At 39.4% G+C, this 15,157-nt stretch overlaps 1 protein-coding gene across 2 annotated transcripts in view; it reads left to right on the forward strand.

Annotated features, from left to right (window-relative positions):
* LOC134539499 (tudor domain-containing 6-like) overlaps positions 1-10,227 on the forward strand; it is a 90,425-nt gene extending 80,198 nt beyond the window's left edge. For both annotated transcript variants that reach the window (XM_063381584.1, XM_063381578.1), the window contains one exon: positions 4,940-10,227. In XM_063381584.1, coding sequence (XP_063237654.1) covers positions 4,940-9,098 — 4,159 coding nt within the window. In that variant the 3' untranslated portion in view covers positions 9,099-10,227. The remainder of the gene's footprint in view (positions 1-4,939) is intronic.
* The last annotated feature ends 4,930 nt before the right edge of the window (positions 10,228-15,157 follow it).

Here is a 15,157-nt window from a genome sequence, read left to right on the forward strand (position 1 = left end):
AACTCAACAATAACAATCCCGGCACAGACATCAACAGTATTTTTAGCGTAGCGTAACACTTTTGCCTAAATAATTAATACTTCTCTCGAACTTCCGTGTTTCGATGTATCGAATGGTGTTGTGTTGCTCACGTCGCATACTACGTACGGTTTAATCTATGGTAGCGCGCGCAACTGTTTGTTAACTTTGTTTTGAGGGTTTAGAGGTTAGAAAATATGTTGCGGTGGTATTTGTGTATGTTTGTTCTACAACATTAATCATTTAGCTGGAAATTTATTTACCAGTTTAAGTAAATTTTAGTGTAGTAATGCCACGCTTCTAGTAGAATTTATACGTTATAGTGAAAACATGATACTTTAAACTGAAACTGTTTTGTATGGTGAAGATACGATTTTTGGCGGGGACTTAAAAAAAATACGTTAAAGTGAAATATACGTTATAATGAGGTACGTTGTACCGGTATTCTACTGTACTGTAATCAAATCGGATTGGTTTGCTTAATCTTCATTTTCTCTGTTCGAGGACTCTGTAGCATGTATTAAATAGTAGGTAAGTACTTTGTGTATACTCTATCTATATACTGAGTACCTAATATTAGTTCTGTGTTTTTTGAAATAATGATGGCTACAGAAAAAACCCTTTGTATCACAAATCATTTGTTCGTTAGTTTTGAATTCACCTCATTGCAAAGAAACCTCGCTATAAAAAACACACATAATATCAGTCCCTTTGTGCTGGGGATCTTTAAGGTTTCACAATGTTATTAGAAATTAACAGAAACAAGGTCAAGGTGTGATTCTGTCTGAATATAATCACGTCAAATTTATTTAAGGAAAATTTATAACAGATATTAGAGAAATGTATTAACATACAATATCAATTACGTACTTAAACAGATCTCAGGTATATTCAGAAAAAAATATGGGTCGACCCTAAATTCAATTATAAAAAGTTTCATTTACTAAAAATACCTAAACCAATAAAAAAATGCAAATATATTTAAACTATCCCAGCATAGGCATGTACTTAAAGTCCATAAATTATGTTTATATGATGAACTTCGTCTGACGGCGTAATTTAGGAAAGTTAAAAAAAAAATTGAAAATTACAGTAGCGCCGGAGGTTGGGGCTTCGTGTCCCGGAGATCACGCGGGAACATGATGCCAGGGCGCCTGTGTGCTGTTGAGGAAGGGAGATGAAAATGCTAATTCGGCGTCCGGCTCTTGGACCCTGTCTGCGAACAGTCCAAATCAAAACTGATCAGAACTTGTACACAGACAGTATACGGGGCAGAAAATGCCCGGAAAAGTTAAGGGTAGGTTGATGAAAGTCACGGATCGTCACTCACCAGACAGGGAAGTTGGCTTCTATTTACCGATGCGTTGCCAGCCAGGAACTGGATTCCGCGAATACGCGGCTGGGCGCGGACGTTTTCTTCATTTCAAAAGAAATAATTTAAAAGAAAACTAACTATTATTCGTTGTACTACGCAGACGGACTAAACTACTTGAAAAAGATTATAGGGATAGCATCCCTTATTTAAGCGACAACATAGTCGGTTGCGGCCGGATGGAAGTCTTGCAGTGTCTCGTCGACTCGCCGATAATCGCAAACGGTCCGTCTGCAGTCACGACGCGAAGTGTCTCACGAAGAACCGCGTCTCGTAATTAAAAGCAAATGTTCTATCAAAAGTGGAGGGGGGGGACTGGGAGGTTCGGACCGAAAGGTTCCGAAGTTCCCCGAGTGGGCATCATAAAAAACTCTGGCTTCGATGTCTCGAAGTTGGTAGCACTGGCCGACCTTAGCGCTACCTGTTGAGGGGTGTCTGAAATAAAAAGAATCGACTCGCCCAAGGCGTCTGCTTAAACCAGGGGTTAAAGGGCGCAGTCAGGAGCTGCACTCTGGCGGCCAAGATAATAAGTTACTGTTTCTGCCGCTAGATGTCGTGGGGTGGTCCATCTTTGCACTCACATTTTTTATGCAAGTCGTCCTTGACGCCGGCCAACACTTGGCGGGGTTAACGGCAGGGCAATGCTCCGGAGGTGAACTCTCAGAACTGAAGAGAGGGGGAGTGGAGTAAGTGGGGGGCATAAAACGCAACGACGCTGGGAACGCGCGTCCATGACGTGCTTCTCGAGGAGTGAACCTAAGACGTTTGCGTGACGGTAAAGGCTATGGTCAGCTCGTCTCTGAGAAATGGTAACAACTCGTCCAGAGCTGTTATATGCAGTTTTAGTCATGAAGTGAAGTAACGTTACAGGCCTGGGACGTGCCTGTAAGCGAGGGAAATTTCAAACGGGCTGCCAAAAAAGTCTTAGATCTGCAAAAGATCCTATAGGTCTCTGGGAAAGGTGCTTCTGTCTACTGGCACAAAGTTTAACTTAGGACCAGCCTAACAAAGAATAAATTGCCCAAAGTAACCAAATTATAAAGAAAAAATAAAATTTCCAAAAATAATTTAAAATTATATAAACAATAAAAAAACGTGCCGAAATACCAAATTTCCGGCACACCTTCAAGTTTGTTATACCGAGGTTTTACTGTATCATTTTTAACCCAGTAATCCATGCAGAATTTTTTTAGAATGTGTGGTTAAAGCAGTAAACACTGCTTATTTAGAACTTGACAACACTGTGAGAGAATGCTGCACGGCAAAAGTTTCTTTCAGGCTCCAATGTTGGTTAACCTGCTGTTGGTTAAATGATAACAGACATCTTACATGTGGTTTGAAAGTGCATACATTTGTGTAAAAGATGTTGCAATGATTACCGAAGGTTTGTAGTGGCAATTATCTATGGCGGCTGAAAACCCCTAAAATGATTTAAAATTGATAAGGAAGTAGGAAACATGTTATGGGATGAAAGTCACATTTACGTGACTGGAGGAAAAAAATAATATTATAACCGAACTGTTATTGGCGCTTCACTGAGGTAAACAAAACATCTTCGTTCGGCACGGTACTAATTATTTTTCGTTCATGACCATTTTTTCCTCTCTTCAAGGTAAACATATCATTCACAGTTCATCCATAAATAAAATATTTACAGTTTAGTGTAAAAGTCAATTTCTTGACTGTTTTTTAAGTTGCTCCACCTGCATGCCCTGCAAATATAGCTGTATACACTCTGCCTTATTGCCTTGTTGCAGGGTATCAGCTCACTTAACTTCAACAGTTTACTTACATTTCTTTACCTCAAAAGACTTCTCCTTCAAACAAATAAATGTAATTCTCATAACTCACAGTTTTTTGTCCATTGCTGAAAATGTGCAGCACAGGCGATCCATTTGACTGGCTTGCCAGGCAGGTGCACACACGAGGTCAGTCGCACCTGATTGGCTTCTTATTAGAAAATTAAAATCTCTTATTCTTAATGAGATTGGATTTCCTTCCAGTAGTTTTCTTTAGAATTATCATACCATAAAAGAGTAAGTAAGATCTTTGTAGATGTATAAATAGAGGTCAGTAGAAATGGTCAGTAGAAATGGTTTTAATTTACTTAGTACTTTTAGTTTTAATATATGGCATTTCGCTTTTATAAATTGTTTTGTGGTTTTTAAATGATTTTGAAAAGTATTAAACTCATTAATCAAGCCAAAAAAAAATTAATTTGGCAACAATGTACAGAATTTCAATAAATAAAAATTATTTTAGATTAACAATATAAAATTGTATATTAAAAAAATTAGGTTTTACAAGATGCTAGAGAATTACTACATTTATAAGATCTACTCTGTTGCCATATACCAGTTTGTTAGTAGAAATACATTAAAAACCAGTTTGAAAATACATTTTGATTGAGAGCAATATGTCTCTTGGTCATCAGTTGAAAGAAACAATTGTGATTATTTCCAAATTTTGTGGTTCAGTTTTCCTTTTAACTTCACAAATGTTTTTTTAGTGTAGCCATTTTTTCATGTTTTGACTGGCAATTACAGAACTTGCACATGAGAATATTGTTTAATATAAAACCATGACTAAACTTTGTGGCCCTGTCCTAAGGGGTTACTTTGGGTTCTGGCATACTGTGTTTTATTGCATAATCGTCGCACATTTTATGTTAAAATCAAGTTTGAAAAGTAGGCGTGCAATGTTTATGCGACAAAAAAAATTTTTGTTTGGTAAAGTTAATCATAAAAAGAAAACACATTCATTGAAAATATGTTTAATTAAAAAGTGGAGTGTACAAGAGCATGCCAAACAATTTAAATTAATAACCTTTCTTCAACTTTAAATAGAACAACAAAATATGTGACCTGAAAGCAAGCCTGAACTAACACATTACTATCGTCGTAGTACACATCACGGTGTGCGGGCCATCAAATGTAGTTGACTCGGCACTCAACAGAGCGCACGCGTTGCATGAATCCGCGAGATGTCGATATTCGACTACGTGTGCGCGCTCTATACAGGAAGCAACATAACCAAACATGAATGATGCCAACTAACGCTGGCTACATTTTAATAAGCGGTACACCGCGGCGACGCAGACGAACTGATAAAGGTTATAACGTTTAAAAACATTTTTAAAAGAAAATGTACACATCAGACAACTTAGTATTTCCGTTAATTAAATAAGTAAGGGATAATGTCCGAATAAATATTAGATTTCTAGTTTAAAACACATCGTTTTATAAGGGAAAAATACCCACACAAAGCGTTTGGAATCTAACAGCGGGACCAAAAACATCACTCTACGTTTACGCGAGAAGTTTTTTATCCAAATTTTGGCGACCTAAAATATATGTGCAACGATTATGCGATAAAAAGAGGGTATATATATGCTACTTGTAAGATAGATTTTTATCAAACCAAATTATCTGCAGTTTTTATGGCGTAGCCTGTAGTCAAGATTTTAGAAGTAAGACCAGATTGCTTTATTTTCAACTGTAGCATTAACAAATTGTGAATAGCGTAGACTGACAAATTTTGTGGTTGCAGATTGTCCGTGCTGGTGTGCGACATTCATGGCAAGATGCCAGATTGGCTAGAGAGTGCAGTGGAAGGTGAGGTGCGCGAGGTAGCGCCACTCTGCCCACTATTGGTGCCGTGCAGAGCGCGCGTGTGGGTGTCGCACGTCGCTGGGGCAGACAGCGTCTGGCTGCAGAGGACCCAGCACGAGGAGCTCCTCACGGCACTCGTCGACCAGCTGTTTGCCTTCTACGAGACGGAGGGTAAAGGCTTGGATATGGAGGTGGCTTCCGGATCGCTCTGTGCAGCCAAGTCTCCCAGTGATGGTAACTGGTACCGTGCCAGGGTGGTGTCCGTGGAGAGTGGGGTGGTCGACGTGCTGTTCCTTGACTATGGCAATGGTGAGCAAGTCCCTGTGGCATCGGTGAAGGCTCTGGACGACACCTTCCACGTCCCGGACATCATGGCAACACGTATTGTGCTGCCTGTTGTCCCGGTTGCGATCAGGGAGGAGCTGGCGGAGAGAGTCACGCAGCTGACCGCGGAGAAGGAGTTCACGGCCGAGTTCTCTCGGGATGGGGACCGCCTGCTGGCCGACCTGGTGAGCGATTCCTCCAGTGTCTGCAGGCAACTGATTGAGCTGGGTGACGCCAGCCCGCTGCCTGGGTACTCCTACACCGTCGAGGAAGAAACTAAAGATGTTGTGAGCAAGGACGAGTGTGTGGTGTTTGTGTCTTTCATTGAGTCTCCGGTGGAGTTTTGGGTGCAGATTGCAAGTGATGCAGCAGCGATAGAAAGTCTTCAGTCGGACCTCCAGTCATCTGCAGATAGTCTGCGGATTGTGGAGGAGATACCATCCTTGGGTGAGCTGCTTATGGTTATGTTCTCGGATGACAGCAACTGGTACAGGGCTAAGGTGACGCAAGTGGATGGAACAAAGCTGACTGTGTGCTTTGTGGACTATGGTAATATGGAAGTTGTGGATTTTGGCACCAGTGAGATCAAACATCTGCCAGAGAATCTGAAGGAAGTACCTCACTTTGCCACTCGTTGTGTCTTTGACCTTGTTCCCGCATCGGGTAACGAGTGGAGCACCGAGGCCCTAGAACGGTTTGAGAACCTTGTTGCTGAAACTGGCGGGCCCTTCATCATCAAAACTCTTCACGAAAATGAGGCAAAGCATGTTGAAATGTTTGTAGAAGGCAGGAACATCACAGATGTGTTGATAAGTGAAGGCTTGGCAATAGCACACACACCAGTAAATGCCATTCCTGAGAGGCCAACACCATTTGGTAGCAACAGGGAGCAAGTGTTTGTGAGCCATGGTACGTCACCATCGCGATTCTGGGTGCAGCGAGAGGATGACAGCACGAAGATAGATGTCATGATGGAGAGGTTGTCAGACGCAGAGCACTATCCGGTGGTGGACGAGCCATTGGAGGTAGGCCAGCTGGTGGCTGCGCAGCACGAGGATGGTCTGTGGTATCGGGCATCTGTACTTTCGGTGGGAGATGAGACAAGGGTGCTGTTCGTGGACTACGGCAACGAGGCACTTGTCTCAGATGTGAGACTGCTACCACTGGACTTGTTGGCTATTCCTGCTCTTGCCAAGGCCTGCCGCCTCAAGCCACCTGCTTTGCAGTCTGAGTGGTCTAGCTCCCTTGATGCAGAGTTCGAAGCGCTGGCTGCAGAGGGCACTACTTCCTTTGAGATGGAAGTGGAGGAGAAAGGAGATCCGATGACTGTTTTATTGTACCTAGACGGGAAGTCTTTGGCTGAGTTGTTATCGGTGCTTTGCGAACCTGACATCCTTCAGCTGGTTACGAATGAGTCATATGCTCTCCAGACTGCTTTCGAGTCAGATGCTCCTAATGCAGCTTCCAGTGATTTGGATGCTGCCCAGACAGCTTCCGTAGACTTGGATGCTCTCCAGGCGGCTTCCGGCGAATTGGACACTTTCCAGGCAGCATATGACAAGTCGGAAGCTCACCAGATGACTTCCAGCGAGACGGATACTCCCCAAGTGGCTTCCAGCAAAAGGGAGGATGCACCCAAGATGGCTTCAGGCGAATTGGACACCCTACAGGAGGCTTTCAGCAAGTCTGACGCTCCCGAGGTGGCTTCCATAGAGTCAAATGCTCCCCAGGCGGCCTCCAATGAGTTGGGCACTATTCAGATGGTCGTCACACCCAAAGTGTCACTGGACAAAGCTGGTGTCTGTGTTTCTTATCGTACATCGCCCTCTGAGTTCTGGGTCCAGAATGCCAGTTCATTCGAGCAGCTGGAGAGACTAGCAGAGTTGCTGGCCGAGGCAGAGACATTTCCAGGGGTGGCCGAAGTAGCTGAGGGGTTGCTATGTGCTGCCAAATTCAAGGAGGTGGAGCAGTGGTACAGAGCACGTGTGCTGGGCAGCTCCGAAGAGGGCACGCTGGTGCTTTTTGTAGACTACGGAAACACCGCTGTTTGCCGGGAGTTGCGCACCCTGCCTGCTGACCTGGCGAGCTGGCCAGCGTTGGCGTGGTGCTGCCAGCTGCTGCTGCTGCCCGGAGCGTCTGGCTGGTCGCAGCTGGCTTGCGAGGTGTTCCTCGACATCACTGCTGACACCAGCACAGTGTTCCAGGTGGATGTGGTTGAGGATGACGACCCTGTCATCGTGAAACTGTCCTGTGATGGCAAAGACATCTTCCATGCCATTGGGGTGGACAGCTTGATAATCCCTGACATGGGCAGTGATGATGATATCCTGGAACTGGAGACTATTCAGATAAAACTACCACGAGAGTGTGAAGTGTTTTCGGAGTTAAATGACATTGTAGAAGTGACAGGTTTTTTGGACAAGACTGTAGTAAATGTGGTGGGAGCAACAGAAGTGCATACAGGTGATAAGAAAGACTCTGTCTCTATGACTGGCAGTGTTGGGACTGTAGAGGCCTCCGAGGTAGAAGCAGTGGTTGATAGCCTAGGGTCTACTGTTGTAAAAGATGCAGTGTATTTTACTAATGGCAGCTCTGAAGGTTTCTTAAAAGCAGAAAGACTTGATAGAACAGTGTGTGATGCTAAAGTATCCAAGGATATATGTACTGATACTTCGGCAAATGTATCTGTGGCTGAAGTGAATCATACGAGTACGTTGGAGTCAGGCGTGAATGTATCAAAGGTAGATTTAATAATAGAAGATAGTGTAACAAGTGTTAGTTTGCCAGAAGCTGAAAGTGTGCATGAATCTGGGACAAAAGTGGTTGAAATTTTGGCTGTTAATGAAAATACATCAAAAAATAACACAAATTCAGAGAATGCAAAGTTGGAAACACTAAAAATTAATCTGGATGTTGAGTCTAGTGATGTAGATATAAATGCAATGAATTTGAAAATAACAGAAGCTGATACTTTACCTGAACCTGAAACAGAAGCTGATACTTTACCTGAACCTGAAACAGAAGCTGATACTTTACCTGAACCTGAAACAGAAGCTGATACTTTACCTGAACCTGAAACAGAAGCTGATACTTTACCTGAACTTGAAACAGAAGCTGATACTTTACTTGAAACAGAAGCTGATACTTTACCTGAACCTGAAACAGAAGCTGCAAAGACAAGTGATACTTGTTTAAAGGTTTTGAGAAATACTTTTTCCAACTCTGAAGCAGATGTGAATTCTACATTTGAAAACTTGAAATTAGATGAGCCAGTTGAGTTGGAGAATGAAGCTGAAGTTATGAATACTAACAAATTATTTTCATCAGAAGATAGTGATAATGCTTCTGATTTTGCAGTAAAAGAGTCTACAGAACTGGACATGTTAGAAGCTAAGTTAGTAGAGGGGAATGACAGTGATATGTCTGTGGACACTAGCGTGAACCAAACTGATAGGAGGAGCAACGATGCAGTCGAAAAACGGATTTCAGAACCGGCCGTCGGCGCTGGGGTAGGGGCACTGGAGCATGATCCTGCTGAATGTGTGGAAATGCCAAAGGCCCCCTCGTCAGGGCAGCAGACGGAGCACGTGGAGAGAATTGTGCAGGACATCTCGGTGGAAATGACAACTCCCTCGGACGGCAGTCCCGCACTCCTGACGCGCAGCACCGCCGAGCTCAAGAAGACTCCGTCTCGGCCCGAATCCCCGCGCTCTGACAACACAGAGCGCATTCTGCCAGGCTGTGTGTTGGGGAACTGCGAGAACAGTAGCTAGTACATGTGTTATGAGCACGTGCGTAGCTTATGGATGTGAACTAAATCATTATAAGCCACCAGCAGAACTCTTTGGTAATTACAATGTTTCCCTGATTAAGGATGTTTGCTTACATATGTCCTCTGTGAAATTTTAAAATAAAAGTGTTTTTCTCCAACTGAGTTATACATCTTTAAATTATATTTGAATACTAGTTATGAAAGGGATAAAAATGTAATTTTTGTATTATTTGTGGTTCAAAGTTTTGTAACACCATGAAAATCTCAAGATTCTCATTCATGTGGGATAAACTAAAGCTATGCTTGAATTTTTTTTAATTGCTTCACCAATTTTTAGTTTTGTTCAAGGATGTGATGCCAGTAGAGTTTCACTATAGAAAGTTAATTTGTAAACTAATGCTAAATATTGCTGTAAGTTTATGTAATGTGATATTTTAGTTTACCCATTTAAAAATTTACATAATTATTTTTAAACTTTCTTGGAGCTGCTTGAATGCAACCAAAAAAATTTTTATATTAAGAAAAGATGCCTAGTTGTTATTTTGGCAGACAGTTGTTACTTTAAGTGAGGTATTCTTAAGCAACTATCTTAGAAGATAGATGATAATAATTATATTTGCAATTGCATTTTCATGTAAAGAGAGATAACAGACTGGTGATTGTTAAATCAGAAAGATGAAGCTCCAGATTTGTGTAAGGAATTAAAATAAATTTTTTCTCAGTTGTCTGTATGTTTAGTTTCTTGCAAACTTCATTCTTGGATCGAAAAGAATTCATATTGTACAGTTTTTTTTTGTAGCTAACATATTTAAGAATTTATTTTCAAACTTAAATTTATTTTGTTTTAATGAACCTCATTTCCTGGAAACAGTTGTCCCTACACTGCCAGCAGTAACTCTATTTTAGGTCTGCCGTTTTTACTAATTTGATCAGTTTTATGAGGTTTTTGAAGAATTAAATCTGTAATTTACCATCATGAAATATTAGAGAAGGATGAGTTTGCAAAATTGATCATTTTGAGTTACAAGGCAAGATCTAGTAGTTGCAGAAGGGTTGTTTTTAGATGTGGTGTATTAAAATAGATTATGTATCACTAAGGGTAAAAATAAATAATGCATGCAGAAAGATTACATTTTGGTTATTAATTAAAAAAAAAAAATTTGTACTAATGCAAATGTGATAAATGAACTTAATATACTTTGAACATTTAGGTTTACTACAATGTTTTTTGCCTGTTTTAGGAATATATGAAATTTTTAGTAATTTTGCAGACGAATGGTTACTGGGAAATACGCTGTTTTATCGCATAATCGTAGCACGCGCATAATTGTCGTACCTATATTTTAGGGTGTCAAAATTTGGATAAAAAAACCTCTCGCGTAAACGTCATATGATGTTTTTGTCCTGCTATTAGATTTTGAGCACTTTGTGTAGGTATTTTTTTTCGTATAAAATGATGTATTTTAAAGTAGAAATCTAATATTTATTCCGACATTACCACTTATTTAATTAACGGAAATACGAAGTTGTCTGATGTGTAAACTTTCTTTTAAAGACTTTTTAAATGTTATAACCTTTATCTGTCTGCGTTGCCGCAGTGTACCACTTATAAAAATGTAGCCAGCGCTAGTTGGCATCATTCATGTTTGGTTATGTTGCTTCCTGTATAGAGCGCGCACATGTAATCAAATAATGATACTGATATCACGCCAATTGCATGCAACGCACGCTCTGTATTGAGTGCTGAGTTACCTAACTACATTTGTTGGCCCGCACTCTTTCGTGGTGTGTACAATAGTTATGTGTTCGTTCAGGCTTGCATTCACATTGTTTTTCTATTTAAAGTTGAATAAAGGTTTTTGTTGCATTACTTATTAATTTAAATTGTTCGGCGTGCTTTTATAGACTCCACTTAATAAACGTACTTTCCATGAATGAGTTGTTTTTATGAATAATTGAAGCTAACAAAAAAAAAAATTTTTTTCGCTTAAAAATTGCACCCATACTTTTCAAACTTCGTTTTAGTATAAAATGTGCGACAGTTATGCGATTTAACACGGTAAAATGAATAATATCTAAAGTAAAAGTCTGTTTAGGTTAGGTCAGCTACATAAATTATCATTAAATATTATTTACTTACTGAATAAGTATTGTTAATGTAGATGACCTTACCACAATTTTTAATGTTATCACTACAACTTTAAAACAGTAAAATTACCCAATTAAAGCTTTTTTTTTAAAATCATTTGATGGTTGTGTTAAAAAAGCAACACGTAAGCCGAGGCCACACAGAAAGCTACGCTATGTTCGCTGCGCCAGGTGGCCATGTCTGAGAGACGCCTGCCATGGGGTTCAAGTGATGATTTCGACGATGATATTCTGACAGCATGTGAACATAAAATGAAATGGGTTCATGAATTTAAAATAAAAACAAAGGGATTTGAATTTCATTTGATGAAGCAGTTGCTAGGGAGGACGAAACCAAATTTATGGATTATTTTAGGATAAATTCAACTAAGTTTGATAGCATTATCTTGTAATCAAATTCCAGGTGTTGTCATGCCTTCTATATTCTTCCATCAATTTAGTCCATAAACATTGATATTTTCATAATCTTTCAAATAACTTTTCCGTCGACTTGACTATTTAAAGTATAATACTGGGAAGAATTAAAATTCATAAAAAGCAAATGCAGAAGTACAGCACAATTCCGTGCGAAAACAGATGTTTTTGGTTAGTCTGCGCATGTGCAAAGTCAGCGACGTTTTAGAAAAATAGCAGAGAACCAAACACCTGGCAATGTCGCCAACATATCAAACAGCTTTGTGTGACCAGTGACACCTGAGATTCAGTTGGCTATATTTTACTTTGTAGCAAACATTGTGAACATAGCGCCCTGTATGACCATAGCTTAAAACTTTTCTGAACAAAAAATGGAAACAACTGGAATAAAGGTTAACTCCAATATTAATTTACTATATCCAAATTGCATAATAGTTTTGTTTATAAACAAAATAAAGCTGTCTGACATTTTGAATAGATAATCAAAGTTAAGATGATAAAGTGCAAGACTTATCACATTGGTTTTGCTACATTTGTGCTGAACATAGTTCTATCAATTGACACTGGTAGGAAAAAAAATTACATGCAAGACATAATAAAATATGTTCTTCTCAGGAAAGTTCTTTGCTTTGTTATAAATCAAAGTAGTACTGCTGGCATTTCATTCCAAAATGGCTTTGATTACTAGTTTTTTTTTTTTTTGACATATGTTTTCCAGAATTGTAATTATGTAAAATACATACTTTAAGATGGCAGGAAAATGTAAATAGTATGAAATTAAATAAAAGTTTTTATGGTAAAATATTTGCATAGTCTTACATGATTTTTATCCTTGTTGTGCATATTGAATATGTATAGAATTTAAAACAAAATACAGTGAAATGCTTTTAAAATGTTCCCGCACAATACAATTTCCTGTCTCATACGATCAAATGTTTCGGTCCCGCCATTTTCTGCATATGATATGGATTATTATTTTCTGTGTAAGAAGTTTCCTGTACATTATTCTTTGGGAAATTACTGTTTTTTTTTATTTATTAACAAAAATAGGTAATTGTTCGACATGTAAATTCTCTTTAGGACACGTTTTAAAACATTACAACCTCGATTTGTTCCATGTCCGGTGGTTCAGTGCAGTGTGCAGCATGTATAGATATGTAGCCAGTGCTGGTTGACATTGTGCTAGTTAGGTTGATGCCTTTACAGAGTGTGTGCACAATGTCAATAGCTCGCCACTGTGCAGCAGTGGTTGGCATCATGTTTGGTTAGGTTGATACCGTATATGCGCACAAATTGTTGACTATAGATATGGGGAACTCACGGATTGCTGCACCATGTGCACTCTTTCTTTTACTGAATAGTATAATTTTACCACTCATTACATTAGTGCTGTCTTTCACTGGCATTACGGTTTTTGTTAATTTAAGGGAAATGAAAAATATGGTTTTTGTTTTGTAATAAAGGTGTCAACTAAGAGTGTGATTAAACACAAAGCGTTTTCATTAAAAGAAAAGCTGGACATCATAAAAAAGTTAATTTCAACCCCAAGGTTTCACGAGTGGCAGTCGCTAAAGAGCTGGTAATACCACCATCAACATTAAATACCATTGTTGCCAAACAAGATAAAATACTTTCCGAGGCTGGCAATATTTCATCGACATGTAAGAAAAGGAAGAGTGGCAAATATTAAAAGTTTGAAAAACCATTGCCTGAATGGTTTAAACTACAGTGTGCACAAAAAATCCCATTGAGTGGCATGATTTCAAAAGAAAAAGTCGAGAAGATTGCTTTGACACTTAATGTTAAATTCAAAGCATCAAATTTAACGATTTAAGAATAGGACTGGCATTGTCTACCGAGCAATAGAAGTGGAGAATCAATAGATGCATGGAAAGTATTATTGCCTCAAATTCTGAGTACAAACTGGACATTTCCAGTGTTGATGAGTTTGGCCTCTCTTTCCAAATGCTGCCTGACAAGACATTTTTTTTTAAAAGGAGAGGCTTGCCATGGAGGTAAGCAAAGCAAGGAGAGGCTGACTGTTCTTGTGGAGGGCCAATATGGATGGGTCCGATAAGCTTCCAATTTTTGTAATTGGAAAGGCCAAAAATCCACGATGTTTTAAAAATGTGAAAAATTTTATCATGTAGGTACACAAATAACAAAACAGCATGGCTGATTTGTGGCATCTTTGAGCAATATTTGCACTCCCTGAATGCCAAAATGGGAGTAATGAACAAAGATTATCGTGTTTATGGATCACTGCCCTGCCCATCTGAGGAATGTAAAAATACAGTTTCTTCCTGCTAATTCCACAACAGTGCTGCAATCCATGGATCAGGGTGTGATCCAGGTACTGAAGCAGTATTACCATAAGAGAATGGTGTGCAGACTAATCACAAATATGAATCATGTAACACCCAACTCTCCACCATACAAAGTGTCTTATTTTAGTTGCACTGCATTTCCTTACGGCTTCTTGGGATTCGTTGGACCCAACCATCATAGCCAACTGCATAGCCTGCTTTGGAGGTGACATGTTGGTGATGAGAGTGCAATAATGCATGGAAAAGTTTGCAAGGCAAACTAAAAAAATCACGTGAAGTTTTGACAATTATGATGAAGCTGACAGTAACGTCTTGCCTTGTGAGCTTCAAGAGTGCGGAAGCGATAGCATGCAGCAGTAACAAAAACATGGTTGCAGTAGAAGACAATTAAGATGAAGAGGATGAGGAAAATGAAGCAAGAGCACCACCAAAACTAACCTGTTCTGATGCCTTAGTACATCTGGAAGGACTGCTGGACTTCATTGAAGGAACGCAAAATGTGCCAGACAATATTTAGTAAAGTGTGTCACATTAAAAATGTCATAATGCAGCAAACCAAGAATAACTCTAAGCAGAAAACACTGGATCACTTTTGACGTGACGACGTCAATAAATCGATGAACGCCGGCTGCACGCACGAAAAAGTGTCCCACTACGGATGTTCCTGTTTGCTCATTGTACGCATGCGTGGCATCTCTCTTCCACTCGATTGGAACGACCATCGATTTGACTTTTCAATCATATTTTCGTCGTTTGAATTATTAATATTATGTAATTTAACGATCGTCCACCGATTTTCAGCACAATCGGTACGGTTATTTAAAAGTAATGTTAAATATTCAAATACGTTTTGAACCAACAATGGTGTTTTACAGTTACACATAATAATTCAAATTACAACCGGGATCTTTTGCACAATGTTTTAAAAAATATTGTAACAACTTATAAATAAGTTTGGTGTATTTGGGATGTGCATTTGTTATAAAATAGAGTTATTAAAATGAAATAATATTATTCCCCTACCGTGAACAAAATTTTTACAAAGATATATACGTATGTATAACATCTGAAACTATAAATTATCAAGTATGGCCTCATGGCTGAGCGGTCAGCGGCGCTATTTTCTAATCGTAAGGTTGTTGGTTCGAATCCCGACAGGTGCGAAATTTTT

The sequence above is a fragment of the Bacillus rossius genome, chromosome 1 (genome assembly GCF_032445375.1).
Source record: "Bacillus rossius redtenbacheri isolate Brsri chromosome 1, Brsri_v3, whole genome shotgun sequence".
Classification (NCBI taxonomy): domain Eukaryota; kingdom Metazoa; phylum Arthropoda; class Insecta; order Phasmatodea; family Bacillidae; genus Bacillus; species Bacillus rossius.